At 33.2% G+C, this 14,764-nt stretch overlaps 3 protein-coding genes across 4 annotated transcripts; all 3 read left to right on the top strand.

Annotated features, from left to right (window-relative positions):
- The first annotated feature begins 4,159 nt into the window (after nucleotides 1-4,159).
- Nucleotides 4,160-6,695, top strand: LOC104729469 (patatin-like protein 1). The gene is made up of 7 exons (XM_010448407.2): nucleotides 4,160-4,504; nucleotides 4,763-4,944; nucleotides 5,152-5,338; nucleotides 5,435-5,596; nucleotides 5,691-5,993; nucleotides 6,084-6,259; nucleotides 6,355-6,695. Exons 1-7 carry the CDS (start codon nucleotides 4,367-4,369, stop codon nucleotides 6,449-6,451), a joined length of 1,245 nt encoding a protein of 414 aa, XP_010446709.1. The 5' UTR covers nucleotides 4,160-4,366; the 3' UTR covers nucleotides 6,452-6,695.
- Nucleotides 6,696-8,404: 1,709 nt separating this feature from the next.
- On the top strand, nucleotides 8,405-11,161 carry LOC104729467 (patatin-like protein 3). Of its 2 annotated transcripts, none has more exons than XM_010448405.3 (7): nucleotides 8,405-9,056; nucleotides 9,143-9,351; nucleotides 9,443-9,629; nucleotides 9,711-9,872; nucleotides 9,970-10,272; nucleotides 10,652-10,830; nucleotides 10,931-11,161. In XM_010448405.3, the coding sequence occupies exons 1-7, from the start codon at nucleotides 8,865-8,867 to the stop codon at nucleotides 10,995-10,997; spliced, it is 1,299 nt and encodes a 432-aa protein (XP_010446707.2). In that variant the 5' UTR covers nucleotides 8,405-8,864; the 3' UTR covers nucleotides 10,998-11,161. The 2 variants fall into 2 exon arrangements, with proteins under 2 accessions (XP_010446707.2, XP_087333887.1); XM_087477761.1 differs by having other exon boundaries at nucleotides 8,545-9,056; nucleotides 9,430-9,629.
- An 872-nt stretch (nucleotides 11,162-12,033) lies between these two features.
- Nucleotides 12,034-14,463, top strand: LOC104729466 (patatin-like protein 3). Its single transcript, XM_010448404.3, has 7 exons — nucleotides 12,034-12,584; nucleotides 12,675-12,889; nucleotides 12,981-13,167; nucleotides 13,248-13,409; nucleotides 13,506-13,808; nucleotides 14,006-14,181; nucleotides 14,288-14,463. The coding sequence occupies exons 1-7, from the start codon at nucleotides 12,393-12,395 to the stop codon at nucleotides 14,352-14,354; spliced, it is 1,302 nt and encodes a 433-aa protein (XP_010446706.1). The 5' UTR covers nucleotides 12,034-12,392; the 3' UTR covers nucleotides 14,355-14,463.
- Nucleotides 14,464-14,764: the final 301 nt, after the last annotated feature.

The following is a 14,764-nucleotide window of genomic DNA, read 5'->3' as shown; positions in this document are numbered from 1 at the left end:
CAAAGCTTTGCCTTTATTAACAAAACTTTGCTTTCCATTTCTCTCTAGTGGACCATGCTTCTTCTTTCTTTTGTAATTCATGATTTATATATTTCTTAGTACTTAGTTACGGAATACACCTTTCTTCCATGTCATTACATTCTAGTGATTCCACTTTTTTTTTTTTGTTTATTATTATGAAATATCTTATTTATAAACTATATAAATGAGAACAAAACGAAAACATGAGTAATTTGTATGACATGCATATGTAATTTTAACTGTACTTTAATCTGTTAATCTATGTTACTAATATTTTATCACTATATTTTATCCCTATGTCAACCTAACAATGAGGTCGTTATTAAATATAAAAATAAACCTAATTATACATATCATTCTTTTGGTAGCCACGAATATCGTTTAAGTATCAACTTATGATGCAAATCAATAAGCTAATAATAGGATTTGTTATTTACGTAATTAAACAAATTGAGATATTTAGCTACTAACTACACGTATAATATAACTAAAGAAAAAGCTTCGAACGTGCATCAAATTAAATCCTAAAGAGTGATAATACAATGTAATTATGTAAGGCATGCGAATCCTGAATCCAAATCATTATTTCCTCTTCTCTATCTATTTATTTATTTTTGTATTGCGTCACGATTATTAGAATATCGTATTACAGAAAACTTAGGATACATTTATTGTACTTTAACATTTATAACAATAAAGTCTATGATCTTATTGCGTCAATCATAAATTTGAACTTACCATCCAAAATAGAGTACAGTACGTATATACAAGTGCAAAGAATTAATCGCAGAATCAAGATAATGGGATCTCTCAATTCTTCTACAAACAGAAACGAAGATACACTTCATTCACTTATTACAAAGTAAATATATATAAATGGTCCAAAGCTCAACTTAGTTAATTCCCTTTTACTTTTGTTTTTTACTTTCCTCTACTTTTGGGCTGGACCCGGATACTGTGGTCCCGTATAAAGTCCCGTATTGGGCCTGGACTTAACCCGGTGATTAAAGAGGTAAAAACACGAATTATAGTCTAATCGAAAATTTAAAATAGCAATTATCAACTAATAAACGATATATAGCGACACAACTTTGTTTGTATATGTATTTTTTTTTTCCCTAAATGATGATTCAAAAATTATGTAACCAGTACACCACAAAAAGGTCGACGTCGTTTATTTCCCAATATGTATATCAATCAGAAAATTTTGGGAACTTTTTATAAACATTTACAAAAAGGATTCTTGTCAATTTCCTTCTACGTTGGACCATTCTCACTTCTCGGCTTCAAGTGTATTTCTATTAACTCATAAAGAGCCAAAAAGACAAATCTATTTGTTTTTACATAATTGTTTTTACGAACCAAACACAAATATTATTTTTAATTATTTATCGCAAATATGTTTTGTTTTTATTTTATTAAACAAAGATGTGCGTTTTTCTAATGCACAAGTTTCTAACTTTAAACTAATAGATTGATCAATATCTGTTGTACATTATAGTAGTAGATATATTTCTAATTGTAGCAAATCATCTCATAATTTATCCAAAAATCTTGTACGATCATATATTCTATCTATAGATAGATGTAATAAATATATTAGATGACACATAATTGTCGCCTCTGATCATCTAGCCACTTTCCCTCACATGCCATTAATGGACCTATGTGGTGCTGATAGTAATGTGCAACCATGACGACGTCTGAGAAGATCTTACTCTAAAACAAATTAAACATAAACTTGCACTTGTGAATTTGTAATTTCATATATATAAATAAATTAGAAACATTTTGGAGCAATACACGTTATGTCCTTCTTGATTTCCCTGTATATTTTCCACATTTATGCACATAAAATCAGCTCATATCCATCGATCGGTCCCCAATTTTTCAATGATAAGTCAATTTTTTCTTCCTTATGATAACCAAGGTGGTCCAATAAGACAAGTGAATAGGGTCCATTTAGGGCTAGCGTACGTGGTACATCGCATGTTCACTATCACTTATGAGCGCATGCAAGTGAAATTACATATCAAAACCTTTCGCCATATATATACACTAGTACTAGTAGTCTAGTATATTTGTCAATATTATACTATTCAAAACAAATTTTTTTTTCTTATCACATATTTTGTAAAAAAAAAAAGTATATGCTTTGTATTCATTAGGGCCAACGAATGTTTTTGTGTCAGTTTTGTTTTTCTAATAGAGGAGAAAAACAAACAAACATTAGTATACTTCCAAAGTAAATAATGATAAATTAATAACTCTGATCAACACCATATTATATTAAATTGACGGCATGCAAAGTTACAACCAGAATTAACACGCATTAATTAGTGATTAAGCAAGTAAGCAAACGAATTCAAAAATCTATCAAGAAGCATGAATTGAATTTTAAAAAAACATTGTGAAAAAATATTCGGAAATTTTCTTTCAGTCCCCTTTAAGTGTCTGTTAAAGTCTAATCAAACGTTTTTAAAATATCGTGATATAGAAATAATTTCAATATGCTAGTTATTTTTTTTTTAAATTGAAATGTTAACATTTAATGCTGCGTAGAAAAGTTTGGCTTAAGATTATGAAAATCATGACATGATAGATAGATAGTAACTAAATGAATGAACAAATATGTTGAAAACAATTGGGACATAAATATATGAACGAAGTTACATCTTTTTCATAAAGCTTGGACTGTCTCTCGGTGTGTTGATAGAACAACTAAACAACGAAGATAAGGAAGGTGAGAGTACCGCGTTGTTATTGGTCAACGTCAACTTCACTAATGATCACTAGTCCTCTTTTTATTTTTATTTTTTGTGCGCGCAAATAAATCAGTTGTCCTTGAAGTTTCATAATTCGCAAAGATTGGGCCTTGATTTGAAACTCATATATAGGCCCGAGTATTGATGAAACCCACTCTCTTAAACTGAAAAAACATATGAATCCTCTAGTCAAGAGTTGTCACACACTGACTGACATTTGGATTAAAGAACGGTTTAATAATATGAAAAAATAAAATGTTTATCTAGTTTCCAGATATGCCGCTGTTGTGTTTTTTTTTTTTTAGTTGTATTATCTTGTTGAATAGATCTGAAGGATATTTACGAAAAGATAATTTTATACATACTGAAGTAATTATTTTTAAAAAGATTTATGAGCCAGGGAAGTCGTGAGATAGAGAAATTTATAGTCAAATTGGTTATGAATTTTTTGTTACATGTAATTCTTTTTGTTGGGTCAAAAAATGAAACAACAGAAGGCTATAATTAAGATGAAGCAACATGCAGAAGCTAATTTTTTGAATCAGCTCCTATGACATTGACAGATGTAGTAGCTAGTTTGAACAAGCCTGGATAGGGAGGGAGATGTGTCCTTGCAAATCCAAAAATAAAATAAAATCAAACTCTATCATCAAAAGAAAAGTCAAAATAAATAGAGAGTCTTGATTTGAATCTTTTGATGTAGATCTCGTTTGCTATTGTTTTGGATTGTCCACGTAAGAAATGTTACTTAAGATTATCTATTACGTACAATATGTTCTCGTCAATTAAGCTTAGCTTATATATGCCAGCTCAATAATCTTGGTATTGCATATTGTCTCTATATTTACATTAAATAATTCCCAAAGGAAAAATATGAACTACAATCATGATTAGCACGAAATGTAATGTACGAAGAAAATTCTGAACAAATTATAATATCTTTTAGAATACCCCACACATGAACTTGCTATGTATTTTATACCATCTCTACTGTGTAATGCAAATTATATAATTATATTATAGGTTGGTATCTAGTTGAGAAAGAGTGCTTGCATGCTGTAATGCTAAAAGTCTTGAGAGCATCTTCTCAACGAATTGTGACAGATGTCTTTAGAACAAGTCTGTGTAGTGGATAGAGAAGAGAAATGTGTCGCAGCAAATTCCAAAGTCCGTTTTTTGAAACATTAATTTGGAATTGGATGCAGAACTCGCCCGTGGCTAGCTGTTGTTCTTTATTGCAAAGTCCACGAAAAAAAATATTTGTTTGTTAAATTTAAATTTATTGCAATTAGTTCTCATAATTTAATTTAGTTTATGACAGCTCAAGCTCGACGACATAATCTTTAGTTTCTTACTATACATTATCTTATTCCAATGAAACAAAAAAAAATATACTATTAGCTATAAACCTTATTAGCACGTAATAGATATGAAGAAAGTCTGACCAAATTTTTGTTATTTGAAAAATCTATACAAGTGAAATTGTGCATTTTATATATATAATCGACCTCTACATCCAAAACTTTTACCAAATTTCGATTTATGATCTTCTAACTCAAAAAGAAGATCGATCAACTATCATGGAGAACGACTCGTCTTGCAAGAAAAACAAACCGCCAGCGTGCGGATCACTCGTAACAATCCTCAGCCTCGACGGCGGTGGAGTCAGGGGAGTCATCGCCGGAGTAGTCCTTGCCTATCTCGAAAAACAGCTTCAGGTTTATACATATGCATCGGCGCCCCTCTTTATATATATTTTAGTAGTGTAAAATAACTAGACACGTATATATGGAAGCTTGGATCAGAAACTCGTACTAATTATCATGTGAATCTAATAGTTGCTTAGAGCGTTCATCAATCTATGATCTTGACTTCATATTTGACTCTTTACGAGATAGTAATTGAACTTCTTCTTTGTTTTTTTTTCTTGTAGTTATATTTTTGAAAAATTAAAGTTTTTTTTTGGGTATATATAGGAAATCGATGGCGAAGGCGCGAGGCTAGCAGATTACTTCGATGTGATAGCTGGAACTAGCACCGGTGGTCTTGTGACGGCTATGTTGACTGTACCGGACGGGACCGGTCGACCTCATTTCGCGGCCAAAGACATTGTGCCGTTTTACCTTGAACATTGTCCGAAGATATTTCCCCAGCCTGCGTAAGCAAATTATATTTCGTTATATACTAATTAACAAATATGAATTAGATTGATACTGGTTGTGTTTGTATATTCTGTTTAAAATAGATTTTTTTTCTGTTCACAAGTGAGCATTATTACGTGTTTGGTGTCCCATAAAATATTAATTGGCATATATGTTAAAAATTCCACGTGACAATTGAAAAGACACTCTAGTGAAAAATGCAGAGGCGTGTTTGCTCTGTTACCGAAGCTTCCAAAGCTTCTGTCTGGTCCAAAATACAGCGGAAAGTATCTACGAAATCTACTAAGTAAGCTGCTTGGAGAGACAAAACTTCACCAGACACTCACAAACGTTGTTATACCAACCTACGACATCAAGAAACTTCAACCCACCATTTTCTCCTCTTACCAGGTCTCTATTCTTAACAAAACACACATATATATAGATTGAAATATAAAGTTCTTGTTTCAACCTAATTTTAATCAGTTCACTTTTTTTTGTTAAAAGGCGTTGACTGACCCTAGCTTGAACGTCAAGGTATCAGACATATGCGTCGGTACATCATCTGCTCCCACTTTCTTTCCTCCTCATTACTTCTCCAATGAGGACAGTCAAGGCAAGACGACGGAGTTTAACCTCGTTGATGGCGCAATTACTGCTAATAACCCGGTACTGTCAAGAACGAATTACCAAAAAAGTTATAAAATCTTTGTTTGGTTTTCCGAAAATTAGAGTAATTTCGTTGTGTTTGGTTTTGTTATAGACTTTGGTGGCTATGACTGCTGTGTCTAAGCAGATTGTGAAGAATAATCCTGATATGGGTGATATCAAGCCGTTAGGTTACGACCAGTTTCTCGTTATATCGATAGGAACAGGATCTACAAAGAGAGAGGAGAAGTACAGCGCAAAAAAGGCTGCAAAGTGGGGAATCATATCCTGGTTATATGACAATGGATCTACTCCGATATTAGACATTACTATGGAATCAAGCCGCGACATGATCCATTATCACAGCTCTGTTGTGTTTAAAGCCCTACAATCTGAAGACAAGTACCTCAGAATCGATGTACGAGCTAGCTACATATAGAAATGTGCCCAAATATGTAATTGAGCCTAAATTCACCAGATTTTTTTTTATGTGTGAAATCGATTGCAGGATGATACATTGGACGGAGATGTAAGCGTTATGGATCTAGCGACAAAGTCCAACTTAGAGAATCTTGTGAAGGTTGGAGAGAAGATATTGTCAAGCAGAGTCGTGCAGATGAACATCGACACTGGTGCATATGAACCTGTTCCTGAAAATATTAATAATGATGAACAACTAAAGAGGTAATTAAGAATAGCGCTTCAAATGTTTTTTTGGTGGGTTTCTTGTATTACAAGTAATCTCATTCTTAATTTTTTTTTTGTTTGTTTGTTTGTAGATATGCGAAAATCCTCTCTGACGAAAGGAAATTAAGGAGAATGAGAAGCGATACAATGACTAAAGATTCATCAAACGGATCACAGGAGACCAAATAAAAGGAAATACATGCCTGATGATCTCATTCGCCCTTTTGTGTGAAATACTGTACAAGATGATATTGCTATTTAGTTTAAAACTGATGGATATATTGTGTGTGTGTGTGTGTGTGTTGGTCGGCGAATTCTCTTAACGCCTTGCTTTTTGTTTTTTTTTTTTGTTTTTTGGTTTCTCTGATTGATTTTTTCCCGAATTGAAAAGATAATTAAAAATTTACAAATCAAGTTACACTTTTCCGGTTTACATATTTGCCTGCCCTAAAATATATCTTGTTCATTCCGATCGTAAATTGTAAAATGAATCTATAAGAATTAAGAGATATATATTAGACAATATCTCTCAATTTGTTTTTACTCAAACGTGAAAACTAATTGTAGTCTAAATGTTAAAAGAATTTAGATACGTCATACATGTAAAATCATGTTATTGAGAACGGGTAATTTTTTTTTATTAATTGAACAAACATGAGAGTGTTATGTAAAAATGGAATGCCAAGACAACTTAACCATTACAAGAGCTTTCATTTTTTTTTTTTTTTTTTTTTTTTTACAAGAGCTTTCATTAAAGGAAAGTAAATTTAAGTGAACAAAAAAAAAAGTGAACCCTTTTTAAGTGACTGATTTTCTTGTTATGTGGATGAAACTGTAAACGGTCGAGTTATGCAATTCTTCACGTATCAAGTTATTAAACCACTTCAAACCAAGTTAGTCAATCACTCTAGTATCGTGATGTTATATAACTCTCGGTTCACAGTGAATTAATTCGGTAAAATGAAGCATCAAATAAAGTGGACACCTTATAATTTATATTATCTTATCAATTTTGTCAAATTTGACGATTTTTTGTATATATATACAATTGTAACGTTCTTAAGAGGATGTTTAGTGTTACAAGAACTTGACTCTTTCAAGACCCGTGGAAAAAAATAATCGCTTTTCAAACCCATATGTGTATGGTACACGCCAAAGAATATTCATATTTCTGATCATAGCGTTAATCAGGTAATTAAATACTAGTATAAATTTTGTAAAGGTCAAGCAAGCCAATTAGGAAACGAGATACGTGAAGAAATGCATAAGTAGTTTTGAAGGGGTAGGACGATATTAGAGGATTACATCTTTATGTTTTTTAATTAACACGGATAGCATTTGACAGATATATAACAAGGGATTACATATAATATAACAATCTCGCATAAGTGGACCATAGATAGATTTTGTACTACTTGTCACGGCATGGACAGAAAATATATATCGTAAATCGTTTATCTCATAGGTATAAAAGTTGGTTGAACTTCAGCTTAAACTTTTGAAATATATATGCAATCAAATCCTTTTTGATTATATGAGTAGTGTCCTTGATATATATATATATATATATATGTATATATATCGTCCATTATTCTGTTATTCAGCAAGTCAAATTTGGACCTTTATATTAAATTTCATGACAAAACTATATATGAAGCTTGCATAAAAGTGTAGTAAATTAAGGAGAAGTGTGTAGAACGTAATGTAATTTGTATCCTTGTAGACTAACCGTAACTGATGTCAAAGAAATCCATTACTATGGCCACTTTTATTGCTTTGAGCAACGGCTAAATTTGCTTGTAAGTATGATTCTCGTTGTCTTTTTACGTAATATTTTTGTTGGACATGCAACTTCATATATATATTATTCAACGAATCTCCCTAGTTCTGCAACTTCAGTTCTGTATTCGTAAAAAAAATATCTTATAGAAATAATTTAAGAAACCGGATTTATACATCCAACCTCAAATATTGTACAAAAAATATATATAATAATAATAATCCAACTTCAGGAATGATAACCTAAAAAAATCGACAAAAAAAAAATAGTTAGGATTAGAAGGAGCACCAAGGAATATATAAATCCCCTCTACAATTTTTTAATATGAAATATATACTTATATATATGTTCAGGTGACTTCTGCTACTAATTTGTGTGTATGTTTTGTCTTTTAATTGTTTTATTTTCTGGAGAGGACAGCTGTCATCTAGAACTTTATTTAATATAGAGGTATGTGTGTAACATGACATGAAATAAAGTAACCATAAGCGAAATGAGGCGTGAGAGTGATGAACACGACATCCCAACCAAGAAACCTCTCTCTAGACTCAGAAAAATTCAACACTATGTTATGGATGTGTCATGTGTGTATGGGCTTGCATAACATAGTGTTGTGTATAGACTCCCTAACCTACATGTAACTCTTTCTATATATATGTAGCGGTAACTCTAAAGGTTTGATCACATTTATCACCCACCATCTCTATCTTGAAAAGGAGAAAAAATTAAACACTAACCGAAAGAGAAGATTTGATTGATCGAAGTTATACAAACAAGCTTTGATTGAGATTAGTATAAAAGAAAGGAGAAGAGTTTAGAAGTATGGATACGGAGAGGAGATCAAGAAGTTCATCAGAAATATCCATAACTGAACATCAGAAAGACAGAAGGTTAACAGTCGCTTGTCTTCCTCCTTCATACGGACAACTTATCACCATTCTCAGCATCGATGGCGGTGGCATCCGTGGGATCATTCCCGGCACAATCTTGGCTTACCTCGAATCACAACTTCAGGTTTATATACTAATTAACTGATTTTTAATTGTATACTTTGTATAGATTGTGTATTAGCTATTTAGTTTAAAATGTCTATTAAACAGGAATTGGATGGTGAAGAGGCAAGGCTTGTGGATTATTTCGATGTCATTTCGGGTACGAGCACTGGAGGTTTGATAGTGGGGATGTTGGCAGCACAAGGCGAAGGCCAAAGCGGTGGCGATAGTCGCAACCGCAACCTCCCTTTGTTTGAAGCCAAAGAAATAGTCCCTTTTTATGTCAAACACTCTCCCAAAATCTTCCCACAGCCACGGTATATATGCATCTGAACCGTTTGCGTTAAGTCCAATTCAGAGTCTTAATTAGTAATCGTCTAATTAAGTCGTTTTAGGTTAAATGTGCAGAGGAATCTTTGGCTGGGTTGAAACCTTGAGGAGACTTGTACGAGGACCTAAGTTCAACGGGAAATACCTTCATAACTTAATTGAAGGTTTCTTGGGCGACACGAAGCTGACTCAATCTTTGACAAACGTTGTCATACCTTGCTTCGACATCAAGAAACTCCAACCAGTTATCTTCTCGTCATACCAGGTAACACCACTATGATATATATATACGTGCAATTTCATCACATTCACAGGTATATACTGATCCATCAACCATGATATATAGGCGGTGACTGAACGAGCTATGGACGCGAAACTATCAGACATATGTATAAGCACATCGGCGGCACCAACATATTTTCCAGCGCATCGATTCACCAACGAAGACAATGAAGGACACAAACATGAATATAACCTCATTGATGGTGGTATCGCCGCCAATAACCCGGTAAATTCTAAAACCCTAGATCTTAAACCTGAAAACCCTAACTTGGTAATCATCGACCTATTAATTAGTTGATATTGTTTCTTCTCCCTTTTTTCAGACGTTATGTGCGATTGCGGAAGTGACAAAGCAGATAATGAAGAAGAATCCAGCAATGGGAGACATAAGCCCATTGGATTTCACGAGGTTTCTGGTGATATCGATTGGGACAGGTTCGATTAGGAACCAAGATAAGTACAATGCGAAGATGGCATCGAAATGGGGTTTACTGTGTTGGATCTTTGAAAATGGTTCAACTCCAATTCTTGATTGTTACAGCGAAGCCATTCACGACATGGTTGATTACCAAAGCTCTGTCGTCTTTCAAGCTCTTCGTTCCGAGAAGAATTATTTACGTATCGATGTGAGTTTTGGTCAACTAAAGCTTTTGAAAATTTGCAACTTAAGCACTGATTTACTAAAACTCGGCTGTTGTCATATTAGATTTGGTAGATACTTAACTCCCACGCTAATGAAATATTAAACTGTTTTTTTTTTTTTTTTGTTACTTTGAACTATCCTAAACATTCGGTTTTGGTCATAAAGATTTATATGTGAAATCATCTAAACAAAGTTAAAAATGATGTCCAGTAATGGTCAATCTATATGGCATTCAATTACTTGTACGAAACAATTAATTTACAAAAAAAGTAATAATAAATGCTCTTGGTCAGTGAAGGGTCAATTTTATTGACTAAAAATATCAAATGATTTAGTGATTTTTGTATGTATTTCCATTACAGGACGATACGTTGTTGAAGGGTGACTTAGGCTCAGTGGACATATCGACAGAAAAGAATATGGAAGGTCTAGTTGAAGTTGGTGAAGCTTTATTAAAGAAAAGAGTCTCTCGTGTTAATCTCGAAACTGGCCATTATCAACCCATCTCTGAAAACGTAACTAATGAAGAAGCTCTCAAAAGGTTTTAATAATTTTGTCTTTTTATCAAACACATAATTTATTACTTATAAGATTATTAATAACTGAATTTTAATCTGTAAAATACTGCTAAATTATAACAGGTTTGCAAAAGTTCTGTCAGAAGAAAGGAAACTCAGAGAATCAAGATCTCCTAAACTCAATATCTAATTTTTTTTTTTGCTTGTCCTAAAAATAATGTCAAAACTTGTTTGTATCTGTTTGTGTGGTAACTACATATTCAGTTTGCTTGTGAGCAATATTCGAATAAGAATATGATTCTTACATACCTTTTGGCTTTGGGGTTCATTCTAATAAGATCAATTTGAGACAAATTTGGGAATCATTTTTTTAACAGTTGGTTAGTATCACAGCTCCATCTTTGGTTATAAGAATCGTATGCTCGTATCACAGCTCCATCTTTGGTTATAAGACTAACCATAACCATTCCAAATCCATAATTTAGGCCACTTTAATTGCTTTGAGTGACGGTTACATTTGCTTGTAAGTATGATTCTCGTTGTCTCTTTACGTAATATTTTTGTTCCACAACCTCATACATTATTCAACGAGTCTCCCTAGTTCTGCAATTTCAGTTCTATATTAGTAAAATATGTCTTATAGAAACCGGATTTACACCTCCAACCACAAATATTGTTCCAAAAAAATAATCTACATAATAATAATAATCCAACTTCAGGGATGGTAATCAAGAAATTAAAATCGACAAAAAAAAATGGAGGAGCCAGAGTACTGTTCAAACTTTCTAAATCCCACAATTATCCTCTACAATTTTTTAATATGAAATATGTACTTATATATATGTTCAGGTGACTTCTGCTACTAATTTGTGTGCATGTTTTGTCAGACCAATTCCAGTGAGAATGTTTTATTGGGTTACTCATGTTTTTTGTGGACCAAATTTTATTTACAAAACTCAATAGTTGGCTTCATTAGGAAGAGAATTGCTTTTGAAATTGCTTGTTGTAAAAACGTTTCTCATACTGTTTGTAGGCCATAGACAATTTCTATTGGTTCAGCTTTATTAAAAAATTAAAAATATAACTATATAATTAAAGTATTATTATTTTTATTTTTTTGAAAATCTCCGGCCATTTCTAGGTTAGAGATGCCTTAATTGTTTATTTTCTGGAGAGGACAGCTGTCATCTGGAACTTTATTTAATATAGAGGTCTGTGTGTAACATGACATATGAAATAAAGTAACCACAAGTGTAATAAAGCGTGAGAGTGATGAACACGACATCCCAACAAAGAAACCTCTCCTTTAGACTAAGAAAAATCCAACACTATGTGATGGATGTGTGAATGGGCATGCATAACATAGCGTTGTATTTGTATATATATAGACTCCCTAGCCTACATGTAACTCTTTCTATATATATGTAACGGTAGTTCTAAAGTTTTGATCACATTTATCACCCACCATCTCTATCTTGAAAAGGAGACTATAAATTAAACACTAGCCGAAAGAGATTTGATCGAAGTTATACAAATAAGCTTTGATTTAGATTTAGTATAATAGAAAGGAGAAGCGTTTAAAAGTATGGATACGGAAAGGAGATCAAGAAGTTCATCAGAAATATCCATAACTGAACATCAGAAAGACAGAACGTTAACAGTCGCTCGTCTTCCTCCTTCATACGGACAACTTATCACCATTCTTAGCATCGATGGTGGTGGCATCCGTGGAATCATTCCCGGCACAATCTTGGCTTACCTCGAATCACAACTTCAGGTATATATATATACTAATTAACTGATTTTTAATTGTAAACTTTGTATAGATTGTGTATTAGTTATTTAGTTTAAAATGTCTATTAAACAGGAATTGGATGGTAAAGAGGCAAGGCTTGTGGATTATTTCGATGTCATCGCGGGTACGAGCACTGGAGGTTTGATAGTGGGTATGTTGGTCGCACAAGGTGAAGGCCAAAGCGGTGGCGATAGTGGCAACCGCAACCGCCCTCGCCCTTTGTTTGAGGCCAAAGAAATAGTCCCTTTTTATCTCAAACACTCTCCCGAAATCTTCCCACAGCCACGGTATATATGCACCTTAACCGTTTGCGTTTAGTCCAATTCAGAGTCTTAATTAGTAATCGTATAATTAAGTCGTTTTAGGTTAAATGTGCAGAGGGAGCTTTGGCTGGGTTGAAACCTTGAGGAGACTTGTACGAGGACCCAAGTTCAACGGGAAGTACCTTCATAACTTAATTGAAGGTTTCTTGGGCGACACGAAGCTGACTCAATCTTTGACAAACGTTGTCATACCTAGCTTCGACATCAAGAAACTTCAACCAGTTATCTTCTCTTCATACCAGGTAACACCACTATCGTATATCTATTCGCAATTTCATCACATGCACAGGTATATACTGATCCATCGATCCATAATATATAGGCGGTGACTGATCGAGCTATGGACGCGAAACTATCAGACATATGTATAAGCACATCGGCGGCACCAACATATTTTCCAGCTCATCGATTCACAAACGAAGACAATGAAGGACACAAACATGAATACAACCTCATTGATGGTGGTATCGCCGCTAATAACCCGGTAAAATTCAAAAACCTAGATCTTAAAACCTAAAAAAACCCTAACTTTGTAATCATCGACCTGTTAATTAGTTGATGTTTCTTATTCTTTTTTCAGACGTTATGTGCTATTGCGCAAGTTACAAAGCAGATAATAAAGAAGAATCCAGCAATGGGAGACATAAGCCCATTGGATTTCACGAGGTTTCTGGTGATATCGATTGGGACAGGTTCGATTCGAAACCAAGATAAGTACAATGCGGAGATGGCGTCGAGTTGGGGATTACTGAGTTGGGTCTTTGCAAACGGATCAACTCCGATTCTTGATTGTTACAACGAAGCCATTCACGACATGGTTGATTTCCATTGCTCTGTCGTCTTTAAAGCTCTTCGTTCCGAGAAGAATTATTTACGTATCGATGTGAGTTTCTTCCAAAAATATATTAATTACTACTTATAGTAACCGTAGTTTCAATTCAGAATATTATAACATTTTTGAAAATTTGCAACTTAAGCACTGATTTACTAAAAATGCTCTTGGTCAGTGAAGGGTCAATATTATTGACTAGATATATATATCAAATAATTTAGTGATTTTTGTATGTATCTTCATTACAGGACTATACGTTGAAGGGTGACTTAGGTTCAGTGGACATATCGACAGAAAACAACATGGAAGGTCTAGTTGAAGTTGGTGAAGCTTTATTAAAGAAAAGAGTCTCTCGTGTCAATCTCGAAACTGGCCGTTATCAACCCATCTCTAAAAACGTAACTAATGAAGAAGCTCTCAAAAGGTTTTAATAATTTTGTCTTTTTATCTAAAACAAATACATAATTTATTACTTTTAAGATTATTAATAACTGAATTTTCATCTGTAAAATACTGCTAAATTATTACAGGTTTGCAAAAATTCTGTCAGAAGAAAGGAAACTCAGAGAATCAAGATCTCCTAAACTCAATATCTAATCTTCGCTTGTCCCAAAAATAATGTAAAATTTGTTTGTGTGTGATTGGTAACTACAGATTCAGTTTGCTTGTGAGCGAAGAATATTTGAATAAGAATATGATTCCTACATACCTTTTGAGTTTGGGTTCCATTCCAATAAGAATATGATTCTTACATACCTTTTGAGTTTGGGTTCCATTCCAATAAGATTTATGCGAAATCATTTAGGAGGGTGTATTGAAACAATAATTTTGGAGGATTTGATGGGATTTAGGAAATTTAAAATTTTGATAGATTTTAGAGAAGTTGATATGATCTATAGTAAAATTCTTTCAAATCCCACCTAAAACCATGAGATTTGGATTTCTGTATTTTTAACTAAACAAATCCTCTCAAATCCTCCAGAATCTCTAAAACTTATTAAAATCCA

This window comes from Camelina sativa, chromosome 12, assembly GCF_030686135.1.
Source record: "Camelina sativa cultivar CO46 ecotype springtype chromosome 12, ASM3068613v1".
Classification (NCBI taxonomy): domain Eukaryota; kingdom Viridiplantae; phylum Streptophyta; class Magnoliopsida; order Brassicales; family Brassicaceae; genus Camelina; species Camelina sativa.
The sequence above is the reverse complement of the archived record's forward strand: the minus strand, read 5'-3'. Positions and strand labels throughout refer to the sequence as shown.

Excerpts from the sequence above, each read along its gene's own strand:
- LOC104729469 (XM_010448407.2), top strand. The coding sequence starts at position 4,367 with ATGGAGAACGACTCGTCTTGCAAGAAAAACAAACCGCCAGCGTGCGGA. Across the intron at positions 4,505-4,762 it reads ATCTCGAAAAACAGCTTCAG|GAAATCGATGGCGAAGGCGC; the intron begins GTTTATACATAT and ends GGGTATATATAG. Across the intron at positions 4,945-5,151 it reads AAGATATTTCCCCAGCCTGC|AGGCGTGTTTGCTCTGTTAC; the intron begins GTAAGCAAATTA and ends TGAAAAATGCAG.
- LOC104729466 (XM_010448404.3), top strand. The coding sequence starts at position 12,393 with ATGGATACGGAAAGGAGATCAAGAAGTTCATCAGAAATATCCATAACT. Across the intron at positions 13,809-14,005 it reads AGAATTATTTACGTATCGAT|GACTATACGTTGAAGGGTGA; the intron begins GTGAGTTTCTTC and ends TCTTCATTACAG. Across the intron at positions 14,182-14,287 it reads AATGAAGAAGCTCTCAAAAG|GTTTGCAAAAATTCTGTCAG; the intron begins GTTTTAATAATT and ends AAATTATTACAG.
- LOC104729467 (XM_010448405.3), top strand. The coding sequence starts at position 8,865 with ATGGATACGGAGAGGAGATCAAGAAGTTCATCAGAAATATCCATAACT. Across the intron at positions 9,352-9,442 it reads AAAATCTTCCCACAGCCACG|AGGAATCTTTGGCTGGGTTG; the intron begins GTATATATGCAT and ends TTAAATGTGCAG. Across the intron at positions 9,873-9,969 it reads GTATCGCCGCCAATAACCCG|ACGTTATGTGCGATTGCGGA; the intron begins GTAAATTCTAAA and ends CCCTTTTTTCAG.